The sequence below is a fragment of the Acomys russatus genome, chromosome 19 (genome assembly GCF_903995435.1).
Source record: "Acomys russatus chromosome 19, mAcoRus1.1, whole genome shotgun sequence".
Classification (NCBI taxonomy): Eukaryota; Metazoa; Chordata; class Mammalia; order Rodentia; family Muridae; genus Acomys; species Acomys russatus.
Window position 1 is genome coordinate 12,561,784 of NC_067155.1, and position 20,205 is coordinate 12,581,988.

A 20,205-nucleotide genomic window follows, 5' to 3' on the forward strand; every position below is an offset into this window, starting at 1 on the left:
TTATTGTGTTCATTAGAGAAATAATACTCAGAGGGATATCTTAGATCCTAGGTGTTAGTAATAAAGGTCTAATATGGAGTAGCATAGCATTCCAAAGCCCTAGCATAGATTTGCCAAACACACATGTCTCTTTCAGCCAGAGTTCCAGCAAGTTCTTGCTCTGTACCTTCCACTTGTCAGATATGCCTCTGAAAACATCCACGTAGAAAACTGGAGAGAGAATTCAGTGGTTAAGGGAACTGGATGCTCTTGTATAGGAGGCAAGTTCAGTTCCCAGTACAATCATAGCAGCCCATAACCATCTCTAACTGCAGTTCCAGGAATCCAGTGTCCTCTTTTGTCAGTCATACTTGTGGTGCACAGACAGGCATTATAGCTAAAATATCTCTACACATAAAAATTAAAAGAAAATAAGCAACCATCCAAAGTTTAGGAAGCACCTCTGCATGGGCCTCACATATGGGAATCAGGGCATAATAGGCTTCTGAGAAAATAATGCCTCTATTTCAAGCCTGTCAGTCCCTATTTAATCTCCTATATCATTCTTAGGCTTGTCCTTGGCCATTTGGTGACTGGTGCCTCATGTCAGTCACTATCAATCATCTGGACGGATTGGCTCATGTTATGCAATAGTCTGGGTAGTTAACTGAATATCAAGTGTGCTCCTTGTCTCACATGTAAGATTTCTATACACACGAGTCCTGAGGACAGACTGTGGGAGCTTCTCAGGGAAGGTTAATGGGCAGTCTTATTTTGTACTATTTGTTGGGCAGTCTTGAATAGCAATACCTTGCAAGGCTTTGCCCTCCATTGACACATAGATTTCAGTGCAATTGGACAGACAAAACACCTTATGGTGCTGTGCACACTGTGGGTCAGTGGAGATCATGAGAAACACTGAGACCGTTTACTTTGCCTCCTAGGTAACAAAGGAAGAGAAAGAAAGGAGCAAGATCCACCCATACACATGAAAGAAAATGGATGAGGCTCAAGGCCCTTACAAACTTTATTGCCCTGGTTACACTTTTTATACCCTGAGCAAAAGCTTTCTACATTAGAGAAAGAAGTACTTCATAGTTAAATGGATTTATCACTGAGATAGACAAAACTGTTACAATAGGAGAGATTTTAGTGACTACATGTTTCAGTAGTAAGCTAAACATTTCTTTATTTAGGCTGACATTGCAACACACAAAATAGACCTAATATGACAGTATTTTATGTCATAAACTGACAAAACAAACAAAAAGTTTGTATTTAAAACTTTTTAATCTTATTTTTAATTTGCTAATTTTAAATCCTGACTATAGCCCCATCCTTCATCACCTCCTGGTCCACTCTTACTCCCACATAACCACTACCCCCTCCATTACTCCTCAAAAAGGGGGACATACTCCCCTTTAATCTGACCTCAGCCTATCAAGTCTCATCCGGACTACCTGTGTATTTTTACTTTGTGGCCTAGCAAGGCTGCCATGCCAGGAGGAGGTGACCAAAATTTGGTGTCCAGAGTCCATGTCAGAAGAAGTTCTGTTCCCCATATTGTGGGACCCACAAGGAGAATGTGCTACCTATATACTACATCTGAGCAGAGGGTCTAGGTCCAGATCATGCAAGGTCCTTGGCTGGTGCATCAGTCTCTGATTTGTAGTGTGGCTATCTTGTATTATGAGACTAATATGTGCTTATGATCAAGGATAATCCTTTTGTATCTTTCTGGGCCTTGGTTACCTCACTCAGGACAATCTTTTCATCTCTTTATTTGCCAGAACATTTCAAGATTTCCTTGTTTTAATAGCTGAGTAGTATTCCATTGTGCAAGTGTAACACAGTTTCTTTATCTATCCTCTGGTTGAGGCCCATCTAGGTTGTTTCCAGATTTTCGCTATTAGGAATAAAGCTGCTGAAAACATAGTTGAACAAACGTCCTTGTTGTGTGGTTATGCATCATTTGTGTATATGCCCATGAGTGGTTTGTCTGGGTCTTGGGTTAGAATTATTACCAATTTTTCAAGAAAGCACCATAATGATTCCCAAAGTGGTTATATGAGTTTGCACTCCGAGCAGCAATGGTAGAGTGTTCTCCTTTCTTCACATGCATGTTGTAATCTGTAATGAAAAAAATTGAACTTGACTTTAAATAAAGTTCTGCAGTTGGAGAGAGGAGAGAAGGAGAGAAGAGAGAAAAGAGAGAAAAGAAAGAAAAGAGAAAAGAGAGAGACAGAGACAGAGAGACAGAGAGAGACAAAGAGACACAGAGTGACACAAGAGAGAGAAAGAGAGAGGCAGACAGATGGAGAGAGAGAGAGAGAGAGAGAGAGAGAGAGAGAGAGAGAGAGAGAGAGAGAGAGAGAAAAGAAAATATAAAGTTCTCTGGGCTTGAAGATCTTTACATTTGCACAGCAATTTATGCCTCAGCCTCAAAATTTCTTTTCTCCTATGTTCCTCATTCTTCCCTTCAACAATTAGTTCCCTATGACTAATTGTTCACCAACAGTTGGTCATTTATTCAGCTGTTCCCCACTTGCCAATTCTCCCTATTACGGAACCACTAAGACATTCTGTTTTCTGATCATGAGGCGGGTCTATGGGACTTTAAATGCTCCCAGCTTATAACTTGTCTTATCTGGTGATTGGGTTCTGCTGTGATTTTATTGGAGCCAAAAGAAGGAGGTAGTGCACTTTCCTGGGAGGCCTGTGCAAGTAGAATGAAACCACAGTTTTCATGATGTGGTTTCAGTTATTCCACACAATTTCAGCGATATCAGGGACATCAGAGTGTCCTTGGGCTCAGGATCTGGGAATTGTGAACAGTGAAACCCTGGGTAGATGACCCTGATCTGTATCCTGTCTCTGAGGGTTCAGCTGTGAGGGGCTGTGCCACAGGCATGTATGATTAAGAAATTGGACAGAGAGGGCCACCGAGTTGGAGGATGAAGGACTTTTTCTGGACTATCATTGTGGAGGGGAAGGACTTAGCTGAAATAGCAAAAAGCCACCTATGTGGGAACTGCATCTCTACTGAGTCATTATGTTAATCAGGCCAGTCTGCAGAATTGTCTGAGAGGGTTTGACTTGATTGCTTTAATGAACGCAGAAGGGTTGAGACCACTAAGGGCAGTTCTGTCCATATACAGGTGGTATGGGATGTCTAAGAAAGATAGCTAAAATTCAGAGAGAGAGAGAGAGAGAGAGAGAGAGAGAGAGAGAGAGAGAGAGAGAGAGAGAGAGAGAATGTGATAGAAAAGGGGCTCTTAGTCAAGGAGCATTGGACTCAGTCTAGTTTCTAGAGGTTCTCACCATGAACATGGTATTAAAAAAGACCATATTGGCACAGGCAGGTTTTGTGTCCTCACAGAGATTGAGCACCAGGAAGTCCTGGCTCCAGACTTCTGTTCTTGCTTGTACTACAAGTGATCCTGTAAAGTATTTTGCCAGGGCTGGTGTCTTACTGTTGTAGCTGACAAGGATCAGTGATTTTTGGCCATCCATATTTCATGGGAAATCAATCAGTTCACTGATTTGAGAGCCTCAGCTAAGCAAGGTCCCCTGAGCACCTCCTGAGACTTGACGTAAACAGCAGAGCTGACCAGGTCACCAAGCCATGAGCAAAATGTCCACATCAGCTTATGAGACCTCATAGGAAGTTCAGGGTACCCAAGGGAAAGAACAGAGGACATAGATCCTGCTGGCAAGTGCTTGTACTCTTAGGTCCAGCCAAGGAAATTCTCTCTAGTAGCCAAACAGTAACAGGCTCTGCTGGTCTTGACAGCTCCCAGACATATGCATCAGTCATCCTATTGATCAACAGGGGGCAGTGTTAGCTCACAGCCAAACACTGATTAGCTGGCTTCCTGGAGAAGATGAAACAAATGGTTTCTAATACTTTCCCAACTGATTTTGGTGTGCTTCCCACAAGGTCAGTTGACCTACTGGCTGTTTCCGGTAGCTGAGAACAGTATTAGGGGACCCTGTTCAACATTCTCCCCATCTAGCTTCTAGAGTTGGGCAGAGTGATGACAGGGGAAATACCAATCAAAGGACAGAGGCACCCCTCAAAAGTCAGGATGAATGTGAGCCGACCTGATCAATATCTCAACCAACAAAGGAAGCTGGAATTCAAGTTCCTCACTGAAATCCCACACAGCAGAGTGAGCCCACACCTCTCCAGCACTCAGATGACCTTCTACAGCACATGTAGAACATGGATCTCCTGATAAAACTAACTGCTCCTGAATGTTCTGGATCAGACCCTGAATGGTAACACTAGTGGTAATAGATGAGTGTCCTACCCCTGGTGTCACCCAGATGGTCCCTTTAAAGCTCATACAGACGTCTCTGTCACCTTATGGCTATGCATAAATTCTACATTCACACACTGAGGACATGGGGATCTCTAGGTAGCCAATGGATTTTCTGTGTCACCAAGGATGCATAGGATACAAAGGGTCCCCTACTTTGGTTGTGACAGAGTCAAGGCCAGGATGAAGCAGAGGTCAGCCCTTGGATGAGCTGTTGTGCTTTGGCTCACAGTGGTGCTTATCAGCCTGTTGCTCACTGTGTAGTCTGGAGACTGAGACATAAAGAGAGTGAGCATGGGAAAAGCACCCTTCCCACAGCCATGTGACTCTGGCAGTGGCTTTTGACTCAGTGCAGACTTATTTCAGAAGGAGGCAGGGCCACCGATATGCTGAAGCAGAAGCTCCTCTATATTTCACAAAGAAGACACATGCATCAGAGACTTTGGAGCCCCCACTGTTCATCCACACAAGGTGCACTATGGGCAAGGGCTGATACCCTAAATGAAGACAGAATTCCCTGACAGTGTGTGGCAGTGTGGAGCTCAGGCCCTGGCTGGAGTCTCCATGGAGGACAAGTGTCTGAAGGAGTTCAAAGTGTCTGCTTGCCCCTGAGTGTAGTTGACACAGAGGTGGACAGAGGTTCAGCAGCAGGATGTTGTCAATGAACAAGAAATGGTAAGGGGTGTGCACAAAAGCCAAATTGTTCTCTACTCAAAGTCAATCACATTGGCCACTATAATGTGGAGAGTAATGTTCCCAACTATGATGGAGTGACTCAGAAAAAAAAATTGGCTGGGACAGGACAGTGAGGTGTCCCAATATGTGAAGGCAACTTCTGCCAGGCCAGAGGACAAGAGGTAAATCCTCAGCTACCACACTGTAGAAGGAGAGAACCCTCTGACTTCTTAAGGTTGGCCTTTGTCACACACGTGGATATTGTGGTTTGCACCCACCCATATACACGTCTATGCAGAAAGGCATATGGTTCATACCTGCATGTACTCACATACAAATTTAGTAGATATAAATGTAAAATAATTAAATCAAAGTGAGGTACTCACTCATCCCAAAGCTGTGTCTTTTCATAAGTAAAACCCTCAACAAGCTCGACCCTAGGACCATCAGTTTCTCATTAATTTTTTTCATTTGCTTATTAGTTCCTCTCAGGTATCTTAGTTTTTCTATGCACCATTTTTTTCCACAAAAAATTTAAGACAGATTCTGATCCTTACAAGATCCTATCCAAGTAGACTGGAAGAGGGGTCAGTGGAGGAACATAGAAGGTGAAGTCATGTGAGCACTTCATTAACAACAACAACAACAGCAGCAGCAGCATAAGCAGCAAAAACAAGAACAATAAGATTTAGAGACACTAGACACAAAGTCTATGGGGAATGAAGTCAGTGAGGCATCACCCAACCATCAATTTACACTGAGTGTGAACAGGGATCAAAGTGCAGTGAGCCAGAGCCATGTTGACACCTGAGGAGATAGTGCCATACAAGTTAAATGACAAGTGCGGGTATTGTGCTGACTTCCACTGCAAAGGACAAGATGCTTGCCCACATACTTCTGCAGAGCAATGGATACCTCTGCTCAAGACACAGGTTCCCATCTTAGGCAAATGAAAAGGTCCCAATATTGATGGATGTTTCTCTTCCTTTCTAGCCTCCTTTTTCCCCTGTGTACACTCTCCCACCTCTACTCAGTTCAGCATTGAATCAGTGCCACCCCGTGTTGCTGAAGGGGGAAGTGTTCTTCTACTTGTTCACAATCTCCCAAGCAATCTTCGAATGCTTTTCTGGTACAAAGGGGTGGTTGTGTTCAAGAACCAAGTGGTTTCTCGGTATGTAATAGCCATGAATTCAAGTTTTGAGGGACATTCACACAGCGGTAGAGAGACATTGTACAGCAATGGATCCCTGCTGATCCACAATGTCACTTGGAATGACACTGGGATCTACACCCTGCACACTGTGAGCACAGATCTGAAAGCTCAAGTGAGGCATGTGCAACTCCATGTGGGTGGTAAGTGATTGTCTGTGATCAGTCAGTGCTGTGTGGGGCTCAGAATCATAGTTCTGTCTTCTGGCCTTTGAACACTGTTTCCATGTTGAAGTTTGAGCACTTATAGCAAGACACACATGGTGGAGACAAATGGGCATAGAACAGACTCCATTCTCTGGGGTCCTCTGCATCAAATAAGATCTTCATGGAAAGTAACACAGCCTAAAATGTCAGACACCATCCAGTTGTTTGGTCATCTCAATGCATGTTTTTCTAAGAAAGTCTCTGTGGGCATCAGGCAGGGGCTGGTTGTGGGAAACTATGGCATCCTAAGAGAGGTGGCCTATATCAAAACCTGGGTGTACTCATCCACATTAGGTTTAATTTCTAGTGATTCTAGGGAGGATTTTTCCAGGGCTGGACTATAAGGTAATACTTCTCATTGCTGACAGGAAACAGGGGTGTTGGCTGTCCACTCATACTGATGTGCTTATATTCTCGAAATGTGAGGGTCATAAATCATATCTAATAACTGTTGCAGAGAGTGTGGAGGAGTGCTGCTTACTTTGTTGCTCCTCATTACGTGCTTAGCCTTGATTCTTGTAGCCGCAGCATACCTTAGGTTAGGATTGGAACTTCTTGCAATGAACTGGACCCTCCCATATCAATCAGTAGTGGTATTTTAATTGATGCTCCATCTTTCAAATCAACTCTTTTTTAAATTTTGGTATTCCTAGACAGTTTCTCTGTGTAGCCTTGGATTTCCTTCCCTCACTTTGTAGAGCAGGCTGGCCTCAAACTCACTGAGATCTGGCTGACTTTGCCTCCCTAAGTGGTGGGATTACAGGTGTGTGTCACTTTACCTACCTTCATATTTACTCCTGCTTGTGTGAAGCTCTCATAAATCCAGTCAGAATAGTTCCTGAGCTTTTTCCAAGACTTGAACCTGCCACAAACCAGACTGCTCCCTGTCTTCACCCATCCCAACCTGTGGGCTGCAGGGCAGAACAGCAAGAACATCTATAAAGTGGAGTTAGGGGTTGACTAGAGCCACAGAGGAAATAAAAAAAGTCAGAGAATGAAGATGGGCCTGGGGAGGAAATTTCAGACAAGGCATTATCCCAACCTACAGTGTGCATAAATGTGTGCAGTGTCGGGCAGCCATGAAGACACCTGAAGTGAGACCTCCATGCAGAGGAGATGACACATTCCAGGTCACTGAGGGAATGAAGGATGTCATGTTGCTGACCTCCACCATGTGAAATAGCCTCATCCACATTTGTATCTCTTGGCTGAGTGATGGGTCAGTCCATCTCGTCAGGATGGGGGTCGCCATCTTTTCACCAAATACAATGATCTCATGGTATATGTTTTTCTCCTTTTTGTTCCAGCCTCCCTTTCTACCTGTTGTAACCCTCTCACCTCTGCCCCACTAATGATTGATCAAGTGCCACAGAATGTTGCTAAAGGGGAAATCTAAATGATTTGGATGCACAGTTTGATGCACCGATGTAAAATTGATTACAAAGGAATGACTGGATGCTATTTCTTCTGGCAGTGGCTTCCACATTGTGAAGTTATATAAAATTCTTTTTCCTGTTAACAATTTTTGAGATATATATGGTATTTCCCACTTTGGTCATATCTAAGTGGGCAAATAAGTGGCACAAAGTACACTCATATTGTCATGTGGCCATCAACATTGTCCACTCTCAAATCATTTTTAAACCCATCATGGTGTAACTCCATCTATTTCACTCTCTAGTCATGTAAGAAAACAGTTCTTCTAATTGTGGTCTATATAACTTTACAGAACAACAGTGCACATGGGTGTGTTTGCTCATGAGTTCCAGAAACTTCTGTAGAATCTCTAAGATTGTCTACAAATAAGTTCATGTCATATATAGACATATTTTACAGCTGATCAACTGGCTGCATTTATTTTCTTTGAGTTGGCTCATAGTTCTGTCTAGGACTCCTAAGGGAATACTGAAGAAAAGTGGCCACAGTAGCATCCTTGTGTCCATCTGGTTAGAGAGAATGCCATCACTTGTCACCACTGAGTACTGAGTTGGATATAGGTTTTCATGTGTGCCCCTACTGTACTGCACAGTCTTCTATCCCTAATTACCACTTTCATCATTAAAAATTGTTTACTTTACCTGGTGGTAGTGGCACATACTTGTAATTTCAGCATTCTTGAGATAGAGGCAGGTAGATCATTGTGAGTTTGAGGCTAGCCTGGTCTACAAGCAAGGTCCAGAACAGCCCTGTCTTGAAAAACCACCAACCAACCAACCAAACATTCCATAAAAAACAAACAAATAAAGAAACTAAAAGGAAAGAAAATAGGGGCAATAACTTGTTGCACCTGGACTGGTGAGTCAGGTGTTTTATAGGCTTGCAAGCCAGCACACCTGGCTTTTGTCCCTATTTTCTACATGTTATATAAGCAATATCCAACTGAACCTCAAGGAATCTCTCTACAAGGTCCACGTATATGAGAGAAGGAATGTTAAAACCCATTGCCACAAAGTGGCTCTGGTGAAAGCCTGACCTGATCCTTAATATTTGTAGATCATTTCTAGATTCATGTTTTATCCTTAAAGAAACAATGGCTCACGTCAGTCATCATGACCCACATGAACAGAATGGCTCACTGTATTATTCAGTTGGAGTACTGATCTGAAAGGAGAGGTTTCTGATCACACATCAAGTCCTGAGGAGAGGCTATGAGGCTTCTTAGTGAAGTGACATGGTAACTCTCAGCACCACCTGTCTGTAGTATCCATGTAGGGTGCTTTCTTATACTGAGCAGTGGAGGTCAGTGCATCAGGAAGGGACACAACACTCTATGCTGCAATGTTGCCCTAGGTCTAAGCACCATCATCAAGCTCTGTAGCTCAGCTCACATATGAAAGTCTGTGTTTCTCCCATACAGCACATGAAGTCTAAGTATGAGCACACAGATCCTCTGCATCTGTCTATGATTTGCCCCATCATGCATTTTCTTTGGACTCTGGTTGGCAAGGAGGAAATACTTCAACACTAGTGAAAAGACCCTTGCTAGTATCAGAGGTCCCATACATGGCAAACTCCTCTGTGTTGTCTGTACAGCGCTGTTACATACAACCATAAGCAACAAATCCAGTCCAGTGGAGAGTGAGGCTATGGTAGCATTGACAGGTGAACTTGAGGCTCATGATATAAAATACACTGTGGCAATAAGAACCTCTCATAAGGCTATAGACTGAGGATGTCTGAGAGCAACAGGACTCTCCCTTTTCTCAGTTTTATTAGGACTGACTCAGATCACTGTGTGTAATCTAGAATCCAATGAATGCAACACCTCATGACATAGTCAACAGATGATAGGTTAGGTTCCACTATAGCTACAACTGTGTAAGTTCTCAGGGCCAGAGACAGTCTGCTCTGTTCTTAGTTTCATGACAGAGAACAACCTGTATGAACACCTAGGTTGGCCATGTCATCCTGGGCTTGCTCACACACATCCAGCAAAGTGCATCTTGGAGCCATGAATGACATAGAGGAAAATTTCTTGTCTGGATAAGCTCAGGGCTAGCAATTGTGATGGAAAAATGTGACATCTCAGGTTCAGTTAACACATGTGAGTGTAGTTGGGGGTTTTCAGTATGTATGATGTTCTAGCACTGGAATCCAGCTGTGTGCTTGGCACAGAAGTACCTGCTTATTCAGTACACTCCAATCCTCGGTTGGATGGTATTTTTAGAGTTTGACATGGCTTTAAGATCAACTGTAGCCTTTTAAAGACAGAAACATTGTCTCATGTGACTCCACATAACCCCACCTCTTCTGATATGGGGCAATTATGAATTTAGTTTATTTTTCTATTGCTGTGATAAAACACCACGATCAAGCCAACCTACAGAGAAAATAATTTGTTAGGGTTTATGGTCCACCAGGGCAGGGAAGCATGGCAGTAAGCTACAAGCATTGTGATATGATCAGGAAGTTATGGTTGTCATCTCCTGAACTACAGGCACAATGCTTCAGGGTTTTTTAGTCTCAAGGCTTGCCCAAGTGGTCACTTTCTGCAGAGGTCATCCTAAACCTCACCAAACAGCACCAGCAGCTGTGGACCTAAAGTTTATATGGCTGAGACATATGGGGGACATTTGTCATTTAAACCATGACCAGGGAAAAACTTCAGACATTTTCTATGCAGTCTCTAAGGGGTTAGTGAAATAGTCTTACCTTGTCAATTTGAAGCCTTATCCAGTCTCGACAGGACCCTTTATCCTCAACATCATTTCTAAAAATGGGACCTCATACATAACTCTGCCACTGGTCACAGTAGGATGATAAACAAGAAAATCATAGTCCTTTCCAATTGGAACCCTGAAGTGTCAGCATCACTATTTGATTTTAAAATATTTTGATCTTTTGAAAAGATACAGTAGTTGGTTTCCAGCTTGTGTTGCTCAGTCTCAGCAAATTCTAATCATTCCAGCTTGAAGTTTCATCCCCAGTCTCTCCTATCCTTGCATCCCTGATTTCTATTGTCCAACTATGGACCCAGCCTGGAATGTGAGTACAATGTCTCCTAGCCCTGTACAGTCTCATATAGTCCAAAGGACTTTCCAGAGGACAAAGTGTCTTTAAAGGAAGGTTGGGTTTTTTTTCATCTCAAATACATGATTTCTTGCCTCTGTCATTAATTTTTACAACAGTCCCTATATAGAGGAGCCACCAGGGTTTTGAAACATACTCACATTTCTTGTATCTCACATGAGAGGAGAAAACACCCCATGGATGGGGACTAGCGTTTCAGACCTCTTCTCCCTCCCAGATCAGTCTCACAAGGTGAATGGCTTTATGCTGTGGGTGAAGAATGTCTCTGACAGGTCTATTATAGGTCAGGATAAAACATTTCCACAATGACTTGCTGATACTATTTAATTGATTCATTTTCTTCTTCTTTTAAAACTATTTATTTATTTTAAATTTTTATTGATTTTTTTTGTGAATTGCACATTGTGAACCCCAAACCCAACTCACCTCTCCAGCTATTCATATCTTCCTTCCACCCTTGCACATCCACACAAATACAAAACAAAACAAAATCTCAACTTGTGCTGCTTTCCTGGAAGCCATGCCACCATCAGGGATTCCAGGTATGACCATGCCCCAAGCCTTCCAAATCTTCTTAAAAGCAGACCCAGCCAGCTCCAAATTGCACCCCTTCCTTGGGCTCCAAATTCTGGCCCATATCTTTGGCAGAAATACTATGTTTTGTGGAGGACACTCTGCTTCTAGGGTCCAGAATGGCACAGCAGGGAAAGCTCTTCTCGGTTATCTGCAGGCCAGTTCTTCTGCCTGTCATAAGTGACAAGGGACAAAGAGGACCCCTCTCCCTCATTCATGTCACCACACAACAGAGAGGTTGCAATGCTAGTTCTCCCATATTTTTGGGTCAAGCTCACTCATGCCACTGCCACCAGGGTCAGCTCTATACTGCTGCCCAGGTAAGGCTCAGGGCTTGAAATGCCAGTAGGTGAGGGGCAGGACCAGCTCTCTTGCTCTCTTGACTCCAGGGCCCCAGTGTCTCCCACCTGCCACAGGTCATGAGGGATGAGGGAGGAAGTGAGTATCTCTCCCTCACCCATACCACCACACAGGAAATAAGTGGTAGCCCTAGCTGGTCTAGTATCCTCAGGGTCGACTCACCTGCAAATCCCACAATGTGCATGGCCCATTCTCCCAAGTACTGCACTTGGCTACATACATGAACAGCTTTCTTTCATTTTGCCCGTAGAGTAGGCCACTTCTGCACAGCCATCAAACACCAAAATAGTTCTCAGTGGTAGCACAGACCAGGGGCATCTGCCTTCCCCTTTTTAGTAAAAGCCCCCTGCTGCTGCAGGACCAAGGACCCAGACCTGACCCCCATGTGCAGTACAGGCCAGGACTCAACCATGGTCCCATGGCATCACTAGATATTCACATCAGGCTGTTTCTCTCTATCTAAGTCTCTAGTTTTGCTTCTCTTCATTGTGTCTACATCCTTTTGTTTCTCTGTCTCTTCCATTTCTCCACCATTTCTCCCCTAAGTGGAGCCAGGGTCTCTGACTGTCTGGGATCATATCAGGAGTGGTCTTAGTAGTGCTATGTCCCACTGCATTGGCAGCAGGTAGGGGTCATCTCAGGCAACATCTTCCCTGCCCCAAGGTTTATGGGCCACTGGACTGGTGGTCATCTTAGGCTAGCCCCATGTCGAGGCCTACTGGCACTGGTCTGGCAGTCATCTAGGGCTTGCTCTTTGTTCAGCTTACCCAAGTCACACAATGCAAGGATATTCTGTCTCAGGCTCATTCCACCTGGGCACGATATCCTAGATGGGGTTCTTCTAGTCTCCAACCTTCTCCCTATCCTGGGAACTTTCCAGGGCCTGAAAAGCAATGGACTTGTTTGCCTCAGGCTACTTTCCTATCTGGAGCCCCTGGCATAGAACTGATGATCATCTCAGGCTTGTTTCTTCATAGAATGTTAGGCTACCAATCAATCAGATGTTACAGGTCAGAGCACTCAGCATAGAGATAGACTCACTGCTCTCTGCTTTACTTTGACTTCTTCCTTTCCAGATTGCATCCCCTTTATCTCCTTTAGTTGTCCTAAAACTACAAGTACTATACTAAATAGACATGAACAGAGTGGACAGCTTTGTCTTGTTCCTGAATGAATGGAATTCCTTCAAGTTTCTCTTCATTGAATTTGATGGTGGCTATTGGCTTGCTATAACTTGCTTTTATTATGTTTTGGTATGTCCCTTGTATTCCTCATCTCTCAAACACTTTTATCATGAAGAGGGGTTGAATTTTTCTAAAAGGTTTTTTTGTTTGTTTATTTTAGCATCTAAGGAGATGATTGTGTGGGGTTTCCCTGTCAGTTTGTTTATTTTGTGGGTTACACTGATGGATTTTCATATATTTAACCATGCCTGCATCTCTGGAAGGAAGTCTACTTGATCATGGTGGGTGATGTTTATGATTATATTCTTTTATTTTGTTTCCTAGTGTTTCATTGAATATTATTGCATCAATGTTTATAAAGAAATGGGTTTGAAATTCTCCCTCATTACTCCATCTTTGTATGTTTAGTGACAGTCACATGGTGATGTGGCCTCATAAAATGAATTTCACGATGTTTCTTCTGTTTCTAATTTGTGGCATAATTTAAGGAGCAATATTATTAGCTCTTGTATGAAACTTTGATAGAATTTTGTTCTAAAACCATGTGGCCCAGGGTTTTGGCAGGAGATTTAAATGACTGCTTCTGCATCCTGGGGGCTTATAGGACTATTTAAATAGTTTATCTGATCTTGATTTAACTTTGGTAAGTGGTATCTATCAAGAAAATGTAGATTTTCTAATTTTGTGGAGTACATGTTTTTGAAGGAAGACCTAATGAATCTTTGGATTTCCTTGGTGTCCTGCTGTTATGCTCCCCTTTTCCTTTCTGATTTTGTTCATTTGGATACTGTCTCTCTGCCTTTTATTTAGCTTGCCTAAGGGTTTGCCAGTCTTGGTTATTTTCTCAAAGAAGCAGCTCTTCGTTTTGTTGATTCTTTGCATTGTATTCTCTTTGTTCCTATTTTATAGACTTCAGCCCTAACTTTGATTATTTTCTGCCATCTATGCCTCTAGGGTGTGTCTGATTCTTTATGTTCTATAGCTGCCAGGTATGCTGTTTAGTCATTGGAATGTGATCTCACTTATTTCTTTATGAAGGCATTTAGTCCTAGGAAGTTTCCTATTATTACTGCTTTCACTGTATCCCATAAGCTTGTGTATATTGTGCCTTCGTTTTCATTGAATTCTAGAAAGTCATTAATTTCATTTTTACTTCCCCATTGGTGTAGTGATCATTCATTAGAGAACTTTTCAGTTTCCATGAGCTTGTAAGCTTTCTGTTCTTTCTGTTGTTGTTGAAGTCCAGCTTAGCCCATGGTGGTATGACAAGATACAGGGGATTATTTTAGTTTCTTTGCATCACTTGCTTTGAGACCAAGAGTATAGTCAAGATTGGAGAAGGGTCCATGATGTGCTGAGAAGGTGTATTCTTTTGTGTTTGGGTGAAATGATCAGTAGATAGCTGTTAGACCCATTTGAGTCATAGGGTCCATTAATTTCATCATATCTCTGTTCAATATCTGTCTTGATAACCTATCAATTGGTGAGAGTGAGGTGTTGAAGTCTTCCACTATTAATGTGTGTGGATTGATATGTAATTTAAGCTTTACTAATGCTTCTTTTGTGAATGTTAGTACCCTTGTATTTCAGGCAGGGATATTCAGAATTGTGATGTCATATGGAGGAGATTTTCCTTTGATGAGTATGTAGTTTTCTCCTTCATCTCTTTTGATTAATTTTGGTTGACAGCATATTTTAATAGATATCATAATAACTACACCATCTTGCTTCTTAGGTTCATTGGCTGGGAAAATCATTTTCCAGTCTTTTTCCTGAGGTAATGTTACCTTTGTTACTGAAGTGTTTTACTTGTGTGCTGCAGAAGGATGGATTCTATTTCTTCATTGCTTCTGTTAGCCTGTGCCTTTTTATTGGGGAATTGAGTCCACTGATGTAGATAAGTAGTAATGACCACTGATTGTTAATTCATGTTACTTTGATAGTGGTGGTGGTGGTAGTGGGTTTGTTGTTGTTGTTGGTGGTGGTAGTGTGGTTGTTGGTGGTGGGGTGGTGGTGGTGGAGTGTGTGTGTTTGTGTGTGTGTTTCTTTTTTTTGTTTATCTGCTGTGAAATTACTTATTTCTTGTGTATTCTTGGTTGTAGCTCACCTCCTTGTGTGGAGTTTTCCTTCTAGTGTTTTCTGTGGGGCTAGATTTGTAGATAGATATTGATTCATTTTGGTTTTGCCTTGGAATGTCCTGTTTACTCTATCTGTGGTGATTGAAACTGACACTCAGTATAGTAGTCTGGGGTGCATATGTGGATCCCTAGAGTCTGCAAGACATCTGCCCAGGCACTTCTGGTTTTAGATCTCTTCTGAGAAGTCAGGTATGATTCTTATAGCTCACCTTAATTTTGCTTGTCCTTTTGCCTTGCTGCTTTTAATATTCTTTCTTAGTTGAGTGTTTATTGTTTCAGTTATTGTGTGTATGGGTTGCTTGTCCTTTTGCCTTGCTGCTTTTAATATTCTTTCTTAGTTGAATGTTTATTGTTTCAGTTACTGTGTGGTATGGGGTGTTTCTTTTTTGGTCCAATCTACTTTTTGTTTTGTAAGCATCTTTTACATTTGTGGGCGTATATTTAAGTTACGGACATTTTCTTATATGATTTTGTTAAAATTATTTTGGGCCTTTGTACTAGAAATCTTCTCATATTCCAATTATTCTTAGGTTTGGTCTTTTCATAGTGCCCTGGATATCTTGGATGTTTCATGTCAGGAACATTTTAACAATAATATTTTCTTTGAACAGAGTATCATTTTCTTCTATTATATCTTCTATACCTGAGATTCTATTCCATCTCTCTGTTAGTGACACATGTGTCTGTAGTCCCAGTTCGCTTGCCTAGATTTTTCATCCTCAGGGTTCCCTCAGTTTGTGCTTTTTTACTGTTTCTATTTTTGCTTTTAGGGCTTGAACAGTTATTCATTTATTTCACCTGTGTGTGTTTTTCTGTTTTTTTTTTTTAAGGGATTTATCATTTCCTCCTTAAAGACCTTTATAATCTTCATAATGTTTAGTTTAAGGTCATTCTTTGTATTTCAGCTGAGTTTGAATATCCAGGTCTTTCTGTAGCTGAACTCTAATGGTACCATGTTGCCCTGGCTGTTATTTATAGTGTTCTTATGCTAGCCTCTAGTCATATCAGTTTTGAGTTATTATATCTCTAGGTGCTGATAGCTGAGTTTCTCTTTATTGGATGGGTGGGGTTTGGATATTTTCCCTTGGTTTCTGTTTTTTCCAAGGTCTTCTGGCCTAAGTAGACTGTGCTTCAAGTCATCAACTAGTCTTAACTTCCAGTGGAGTTTACACATTGGGCTTTTTGTGGCCTGTGTGACCTCTGAGGCTTAGGGTGGCAATGTTGCTGTTGTGGTCTCTAGAACCAGAGTGGCCTCCACAAAAACAGAGTATTTCTGCTGAAGATATGGGCCAGAATATGGTGCCCAAGGAAAGGGTGCAGTTTAAGGCTGGTTGGGTCTGCTTTTAAGAAGAGTTGAAAGGCTTGCTGAAGGGTCATACCTGGAATCCCTGGGGCTGGCATGGGCTCCAGGAAAGCTGAAGAAGGTGGGATTTTGTTTTGTTTTGTATTTCTGTGGATGTTGCAAGGGTGGAAGGAAGATATGAATAGTCAGAGAGGTAACTTGGGCCGGGGATCACAATGTGTAATTCACAAGAAACAATTAAAAGTTAAAATAAGTAAATAGTTTTCAAAGAAGAAGAAAATGCCAAGTCATTGGGGACAGGTCTTACTCTGACCTATAATAGAGCTGTTAGAGACACTCTTCACCCACAGCATAAGCCAGTCACCATGGGAGACTGATCTGCGAGGGAGAAGAACTCTGAAATGCTAGTCCCCATCCATGGGGTGTTTTCTCCTGTCATGTGAGATACAGGAAATGTGAGTATGTTTCAAAACTCCTGGTGGCTTCTCTATATAGGGACTGTTGTAAAAATTAATGACGGAGGCAAAAAGTCATCAAGTTGAGAGAAAAAGAAATCAACTATCCCCTAAAGACACTTTGCCCCCTGGAAAGTCCTTTGGACTACATGAGACTGGACAAGGCTGGCAGACACTGTAGTCACATTCCAGGCTGGGTTCATAGTTGGACAGTAGAAATCAGGGAAGCAAGGTTGGGGAGACTGGGGATTTGCTGATACACAGAAACAACCTAAGAGCCAACTACTTTATCTTTTCAGAAGTTCAAAATATTTTGAAATCCAATATTGGTACTGACACCTCAGGATTCCAATTAGAACAAAGGACTATGATTTTCTCGTCTATCATCTTACTGTGACCAGTGGCAGAGTTATGTATTAGGTACCATTTTTAGAAATAATGTTGAGGATAAAGAGCTCTGGTGAGGCTCTATGAGGCTTTGCATTGACAAGGCAAGAGAATTTGGCAGATCAGTTAGAGACTGCATAGAAAGTGGATGATGTTTTCCCTTGCGGTGGTTTAAATAAGAGATGTCCCCCATAGGTCTCGGCCATATTTACACTAGGTCCACAGCTGGTGGTGATGTTTGGTGAGTTTTAGGATGACTTCTGCTAGAAGACGGCCACTTGGACAAGCCTTGAGACTAGAAAACTATGAAGCATTTCCAAATCAGTCTGTCTGCATTGTGCCTGTAGTTCAAGAGCTGACAACCCTACCTTCCTGCTCGTACCACAGTGCTTGAAGCTTACTGCCGTGCTGCCCTGCCCTGGTGGACCATAAATCCTAATAAATTATTTTCACTGTAGGTTGGCGTGATCATGGTGTTTTATCACTGCTATACAAAAATAAACTAAATTCATAGTTGGCTCATATAAGAAGAGTTAAGGCTATGTTTATGGAGTAAAGAGAAAAAAACCTAAAAGTGGACTCACCAGAGACAATGTTTCTGTACTTCAAATGCTACAGTTGATATTAAAGCCATATAGAACTCTAAAAATACCATCCAAGCAGGGCTTGGAGTCTACTGAATAAACAGCTGCTTCTTTGCCAAGCACACAGCTGGATTCCAGTGCTAGAACATCTTACATACTGACAACCCTCAACTATACTCACGTGTGTTAACTGAACATGAGATGTCACATTTCTCCATTACAGTAGCTAACTCTGAGCTTATTAAGGTAAGAAAATTCCCTCTATGTCATTCTTTGCTCCAAGATGCACTTTGATGGATGTGTGTGAGCAAACACCAGATGACATGGCTAACATTGGTGTTCATATAGGTTGTTCTCTGTCATGAAACTAAAAGGAACAGAGTGACTGTCTCTGGCCCTGAGAACTTTCATAGTTGTACCTATGGTTGAACCTAAACTATCATTTGTTGACTAGATCATGCTGTGTTGTGCTCATTGGATTATGGATTACACACTTATAGTGATCTGAATCAGTCTGAATGATACTGAGAAAACGGAGAGTCCTGTTTCCCTCAGACATCCTCAGTCTATCACCTTCTGAGAGGCTCTTATTTGCCACAGCATAGATTATCTCATGAGTTTCATGTTCACCTATCAATGCTACCAAATGCTCGCTTTCCACTGGACAGAAGTTGTTCCTTATGGTTGTATGTAACAATGCTGCAGAGACAACACAGTGGTGAATGCCCTGTATGGTACCTCTGATACTTGTAAGGTTTTTTTCACTAGTGTTGAAATCTGGCCTTCCCAAACTGAGACCACAGTAAATGTCTGAGGAGGCAAATCTCAGGCAGATGCAGGGGATCTGTGTATTCAGAGATACTCAGACTTCAAGTGCTGCATGGGAGAAGCACAGACTTTGTCATGTGTGAGCTGAGCTACAGAGTTTGATGATGATAAATAGACCTAGGACCACATTGCAGCGAATGGTGGTGTGTCCCTTCAAGATGCACTGACCTCCAATGCTCAATATAAGAAAGCACCCACCATGGATACTACAAATAGGTGGTGCTGAGAGTTAACATATCGCTTTACTGAGAAGCCTCAAAGCCTGTCCTCAGGACTTGATGTGTGACAAGAAACCTCTTCTTTCAGTTCAGTTCTCCAAATGAAAATAAAATGAGTCATTCTGTTCATGTGGTTCATGATGACTGACATGAGCCACTGATTCCTTAAGGATAAAATATGAATCTAGGAATGATCTACAAATGTTAAGTGTCAGGGCAGGCTTTCACTAGAGCCACTTTGTGGCCATGGTTTTAACATTTTTTCTCTCATATCTGTGGATCTTGTAGAGAGATTTCTTGAGGTTCAGGAGAATACTGCTAATGTAACCTGTAGAAAATAGGGGCAAAAGCCAGGTGTGGTGACTATCACACCTATCAAACGCCTGGCTCACCAGCCCAGGTGCAATAGATTATTGCCATTTTATATTATCGTTTGTTTGTTTGTTTGATTGGCTCATTGGTTTTTCAAGACAGGGTTTCCCCTTCTAGCCCTGGTTGTCCTGCACTTTGCTTGTAGAGCAGCCTAACCTCAAACTCACAGTGATCTTCCTGCCTCTGCCTCAAGAATGCTGAAGTTAAAGGTGTGTGACAGTACCGCCAGGTAAAGTGAATATTTTAATGATGAAAGAAGTAGCTAGGGATAGAAGAATATGCCAGTTCATTAGGAGTGCACATGGAAACCTACATCCAACCAGTACTTGGTGGGTCAAGTGACTGTATTCTTTCTAAGAGAGGATTGACACTTGGATGCTGCTGTGGCCACTTCTGCTCAGTATTCACTTAGGAGTCTTAGACAGAACTATTAGGCAACTAAAAGAAATGTAAGGAAGACAGTTGATCAGCTGTAAAATATATCTATACATGACCTGAACTTTTTTGTAGACAGTCTTAAAGAATCTAGAGAAGTTTCTGGAACTCATGAGCAAACACACCCTCCTGAGTTGTACTTCAGTAAACTTATATTGACCACAATTAGAAGCTCTGTTTTTTACATACATAGAGACAGAAGTAGATGGATTTACACAGTGATGTGTTTAAAAAGGATTTGAGAGTGGACAATGTTGATGGCAAATGACAATATGAGTATACTTTGTGCCACTTAATTGTCCAGATAGATATGACCAAAGTGGAAAATCCCATATACGTCTCAAGAATTGTTAACAGGAAAAAGAATTTTGTACAACTTCACATTGTGAAAGCCACTGTCAGAATAGAGTCCAGTCATACCTTTGTGATCAATTTTACATCTGTGA

General features: G+C 42.0%; 1 protein-coding gene and 1 pseudogene across 1 annotated transcript in view; one reads left to right on the forward strand and one right to left on the reverse strand.

Moving 5' to 3' along the window:
• LOC127203198 (carcinoembryonic antigen-related cell adhesion molecule 3-like) overlaps positions 1–20,205 on the forward strand; it is a 64,302-nt gene that overhangs the window by 806 nt on the left and 43,291 nt on the right. The window contains 1 exon segment of the mRNA XM_051161994.1: positions 5,970–6,329. Within this exon segment, the coding sequence (XP_051017951.1) occupies positions 5,970–6,329 (360 nt within the window).
• On the reverse strand, positions 12,833–12,932 carry LOC127204046 (uncharacterized; annotated as a pseudogene).